Raw genomic sequence first — 5,376 nt, forward strand, 5'->3', positions numbered from 1 at the left:
CACTCAGGAAAATATGTTTTGTTTGAAACAGGAAGGAGTTTATTTAAAATGTAAAATATTTTGATAAAAGAAAATAATTTACATTTTTATACAATATAGGCTACTACAGTAGATTTATGATATCAACATGAAAATGTAGAGCATAGAAAGAATGATCCACAATACAGAGAGACATGACACAACCCAGAGAGACATGTCTATACACAATTCCCAATAAACCTATTTATATGTCCATCTATGCAAAATACCTGATATAAATTAGTCAGTCATGATTCCCTTCTGATATTCTTAGTCCTAATGTCCCAGAAACGAAACAGATTCAAGATGATCTTTGAGGACTGTCTGTTCTTGCTTAACACTGTCTTGTTCTGACATGACCGACATGGTTCTTCTTTCAAGAGGATGTCATGTTTAGTTCAACCATAAAAAAACCTATTATTATCTGTTTACACATCTCCTCTGGACACATTGTGAGAATAGAAAAAAAAAAAGATATATAAATATACAATACACCCATATACATCTCACAGAACACAGTCTCAGCTTTCCACTGTCTGTTAAACAGTAACAATGTTTTTTCCCCTTATCTGACTGGTTATGTCATCTTCAGGTGTCCTTCCCAGTGTTGAAATATGAGGGTGTGGTTATAGAAGGAAGGTAATTAGCAAGAACTGTTTCTGCTTTATTTGAGCACATTCAGCACCATCAGCAACATAACCTGCTTATACAGGTAAGACAATTCAATGACCTTTGAATCAAACTCTTATTTTGTTGTGTTATAACGGAGGGATTACAGCTGTTTACATATATTTATTGTATAATATATTACAATGATATTTATTACAATTGATGACATGGTTGATGTTACAGTTTCTTCCGGTTTAAGGAACCACATATTTTGTCTGTGTAATTGCTAAAAAGTATTTGTGATCATTAGATAAACGTAACACTGAGGGTATGGGTGGAAACAAGCTGAAACTATTTTGTCTTCAGGGGTGGGGGAAGAGGGGTAGGAAGTAATGTAGGCCACCAGATAGTCGGCCATAAAAGAAAAGATGACTTGATTTTATATTGTGTGTGAATAATTTCATGTGCAATCCTGATCCAGTTTGACAACATTTTTCCAGTTGCATGTACAGGCTCATTAAAGGGATTCAGCGAAACTCCCTATGTTAAGAGATGTGTGCTAATGAGTCTTTTAGCTGTAAAAAAGCTTTCTACTACATATGTAAAGGTTTGCATTCATCTTTCTCGATAATTAAAATATCAGGTAGTCTGAAGAAAAGCTGTATGACTTTATGGTTTTACAATGGAGACTTATCCACGTGCTTTTATAAGTTGACTAATGGTGGGGATTTCCTGTAAACATACCAGTTAACCCATATTACATTTTATGTGCTGCTGCCGGTAATGTCTATTTCAAAACATTAGTCTTGAAAGTCCTGTTTTGAATACATTTCACATGCATATAAAAACAAACAATGTCACAAAAATGACTGGCAGTGAGATAGATAGATAGATAGATAGATAGATAGATAGATAGATAGATAGATAGATAGATAGATAGATAGATAGATAGATAGATAGATAGATAGATAGATAGATAGATAGATAGATAGATAGATAGATAGATAGATAGATAGATAGATAGATAGATAGATAGATAGATAGATAGATAGATTATGAAAAAGTTCTTTACATCTTTTTTTTTTTTTTTTAAAGAACTGTTCACTGAAATGTTCTTTGGGGAACCAAAAATGGTTCTTTTATGGCATCTCTGTGAAAACCCTTTTTCGGAACCTTTATTTTTTTAGAGTGTAGATAGACAGAGTCTGTGTGAAATATTTTATATATAAGAAGAAACTGAAAACATTTGAGTTTGGAGTGTTTATAGTTTCTCATATTGCTGTGTATTAACAGCATCACCAGATGGCGTACTCCACACAAACACTCGCTGGAGGCTGCTTTGGGAAAATATACAAGGAGAAGTTTGGAGACGCATGGGCTGCTGTGAAGAGAGTTCCTCTTAGCCTCATCAGCAGACATCAGCTGGAGAGAGAATGCAAAGTCTATCAGTATGTATATATATTTTATATTTCTTCATTTTTAAATACTGAGCTTAAAATCATAACACACTTTTTTAACAGTAATGCTCGGCATACAAACGTGGTAAAGCTTCTCGGCGATCCTTGGCTGAAAGACTCCAAGTGGAACATTCCTTTGGAGTTCATCTCTGGGGAAGATCTTGAGACGACCATCTTCAAAGTTCAGCTTTCTAAAATACAGGTAAAGATGTGTGACACAGCTCGGAAAATTATGTCATCCTTTTACTCATCCTTATCCTTATATATCAGGATTTGTACTAGGGTCTTTGCACTTTATTTCATGAGGATGAAATGAGTGACATGAGGATTGATGACTAAATTTGCATTGTTGTCTTTTAAACATCTTAATAAAATGCATGCTTGACTTCACTTTGCGTGTCTTCTTCAGCTGACGCCAGCAGTGAGAGCCATAATCATCACTGGCATGAGTGAGGGTTTGCTTTATCTGCACAGTAAAGACATCGTCCACCAAGACCTCAAACCTGACAACATCATGGTGAGCCAGACACTTAATGTATGTTCATCAGTGGGCCAAGAAAATGAGTTTATATTTGTTATTGCTCAGAGGTTACTTTAAAAAAACACACAAAAAAACAGTGGGGTTCTCAACTAGGTTTCATTTAAGTAAAAATAAAGGTTCTGTCATCTGACATCTTTGGTTCCATGAAGATCCTTTAACGTCCATGGAATCTTTCGATTGCACAAAAGTTTCTTTATAGTGGAAAAAGATTTTTAGATTATTAAAATATTCTTCACACTATAAGAAGAATAAAGTTCTTCTATGGCATCAATGTAAAAACAACTTTTAGGAAAAATTTTTTTTTAAGAGTATCAAGTTTGTCTTGGATGTTACTCCAAAAGCTCCACTGGAGAATTCAGTGAGAAATCTTTAAGTTCATATGGCCATCTCTGCATTTAATCTCCTAAACATTGTGGGGTAGACAGAATAATTGAATTGGTCTCAATTGATTGGTTTCTTTCCTAGAACATAAGCAAAGAAACTAACTTCTCCCATCCCATTTCAGGTGGAGTATCAAACCCATCGGGCCGTGATCATTGATTTGGGACTGGCTAAATTCTCTAGAAACGGACTCAGCTCTGCCGTTAACTTGGGCAATGAAGCGTACTCGCCTCCAGAGGTCCTGCAGATGGGTGGAGTTCGGGACAAGCGATCGGACGTTTGGGCCATGGGTAAAATCATAGCTGAACTCTGTGCCAGGGTCAGGTTACCCACCCAATCTGTGTCTGCCATCAAGATTCGTGAAACTCTCAAAGACCAGCCATACTGTAGTGCAGTGTCCAAGATGGTGGAAGTCAATCCCGCAAACAGAACTTCTATGGCTGGAGTCATCGCAGACATCAGGAGAGCTGGTTCAGTTCAACAGGTAGACATCAGACATAGAGACATCCCAAGAGACATCCAAAGAGAGATCCCAAGAGAGATCCCAAGAGACATCCACAGAGACATTGCAGTTACACATTTAAATGAAATGAGGCCAAATCAAAAGTGGTATCCACCAGCAGCTCCTGTTCCTAAGATGGATGAAAGAAAATCTCCTTTGTTATATTATCGACAGGATCCCCTTCCACAGCGAGAGATGGGAAAGGCATTAGTCCCAGTTAAAGGTCAGGCCTTAAACCATCAGCTGTCCCTGATGTCATTTCCTTGCCCTCTCCCAGAAACTGGAAAAGTGACTCAGGAACGCTACATTGAGGAGAAAGGAGCTCTTGAATATAAAGAGATTGTCACGAGGGGAGGGAAAATAATCAAATATGAGAAAGTGCAAATAACCAAAGATTCTTAAAAAAGTAAGCCAGTTAGGGTCATTATTAAGCGCATGAACAATTATTTACAGAGTAATGAGGTATTTATATGATTTTATGATTCAGATCATAAGAGCATATGCTCAGTTTATACCCATGTACTGCCCCTTTAATTAAGAGTTACCATAAAATAGAAAGTTTGTTTAGGATGTACTTGCAAAAAAAAAAAAAACGTGTCTTTGCCCAGCAAGCATGTTTGTTCATTTATTGGTGATTGGTTATTTTTGACTTATTCCCGCCTCTGTGGATATAAGTGAACTCCGTGAGTCTTGGGAGTTTAAGACTAAAACAGTGAATATAACCACTTAATAAGTGTGTTAAACTTACATTTAAGTGTTTTGAAGACTTTTGTTTGTTTTGCTTGCTTTTCATACTCTGTACAAGAGTTTAAAGTAAGATTTATTTTTCCTCTGAGCCTGCTTCTCTGCGCTGCACAAAGTGAAGTTTTTTTGTTTTTTTTATACTGTTGTTTGTGTTATTGAAATGAACAATGCATTATGGTGATTTTAGTGAATCACTAAAACTTCATGACCCCTCCCCCTCCCTCATCTCATTCATACAGTGTGTTATTTCTATTAACTACCATTTAAGGTGAAATTCATTTAATTCAGGATATGTCAATTTGCTGAGACAGTTTGCTGAAGTACTTAATTATTTTAGGAGGTATTTATCAAAATTAAAATACACATCAGACTTGATAATTCAGTCTTTATTGATATACTATTCATTGTATTATTTTTTCCTCCCTTTTGTTTAATAGGCTAAATCCTATTGTTAACTTTTTAACTTACCTTTTGTATTGATTGAGGTTTTTTTCTCTCTCTGTTGGGTTCATTTCCACTCTGTGTTGGAATGGTATTATAGGAGTATACATTTATTTAATATGAGTTACAGTAGTCAAATAGGGTAATAGGAGGGATATTAAAATAAAGTCGAGAGACACTTTGAGAACCCGGTGCTCCGCCCTATTAAAGGTTAAGAGTAGGGGGTGCTACACAAATAACACTTGTGTTCTGAAAAAGAGTTGAGGTATGACATTCATTTTACATGGATGATTTTTTTTTATTTGTTGTTGTTTTTAATGAAAGCTCAGGCTGGTGTCACTATGTAAATTGTTATTATTGATGATTTTTGTCATTGTTAATATCCTGTTTATGTTCATTCAGCAATGATTTGGGCTTATCTGCCATTGATGTAAAGTCAGACCCTTAAAATATGAAAAATAAATGTTTTGTACTTTTTCCTATGCTTAATAATTTGTAGTACTGTATATCACACAATGTATTGAGTATGCTGAAATTGGTGTGTTAGGATAAACAATGACGAATACACTACTCCAAAACTACCAATACTGGCAATACTTTGAAAAGTTGTGTAAACGCATGTGCTCTATTTAACCAAACAGCAGGTATGAACCAGGTGAATCAAATGAAGGTTGATCTGGACT

At 35.6% G+C, this 5,376-nt stretch overlaps 1 protein-coding gene across 1 annotated transcript; it reads left to right on the forward strand.

Annotated features, from left to right (window-relative positions):
- The first annotated feature begins 700 nt into the window (after positions 1–700).
- LOC308704606 (uncharacterized protein) lies at positions 701–5,102 on the forward strand. Its single transcript, XM_081389037.1, has 5 exons — positions 701–730; positions 1,921–2,075; positions 2,148–2,286; positions 2,494–2,601; positions 3,131–5,102. Exons 2-5 carry the CDS (start codon positions 1,930–1,932, stop codon positions 3,908–3,910), a joined length of 1,173 nt encoding a protein of 390 aa, XP_081245163.1. The 5' UTR covers positions 701–730; positions 1,921–1,929; the 3' UTR covers positions 3,911–5,102.
- Positions 5,103–5,376: the final 274 nt, after the last annotated feature.

Source organism: Scardinius erythrophthalmus (assembly GCF_964197995.2).
Source record: "Scardinius erythrophthalmus genome assembly, chromosome: 16".
Taxonomy (NCBI): Eukaryota; Metazoa; Chordata; class Actinopteri; order Cypriniformes; family Leuciscidae; genus Scardinius; species Scardinius erythrophthalmus.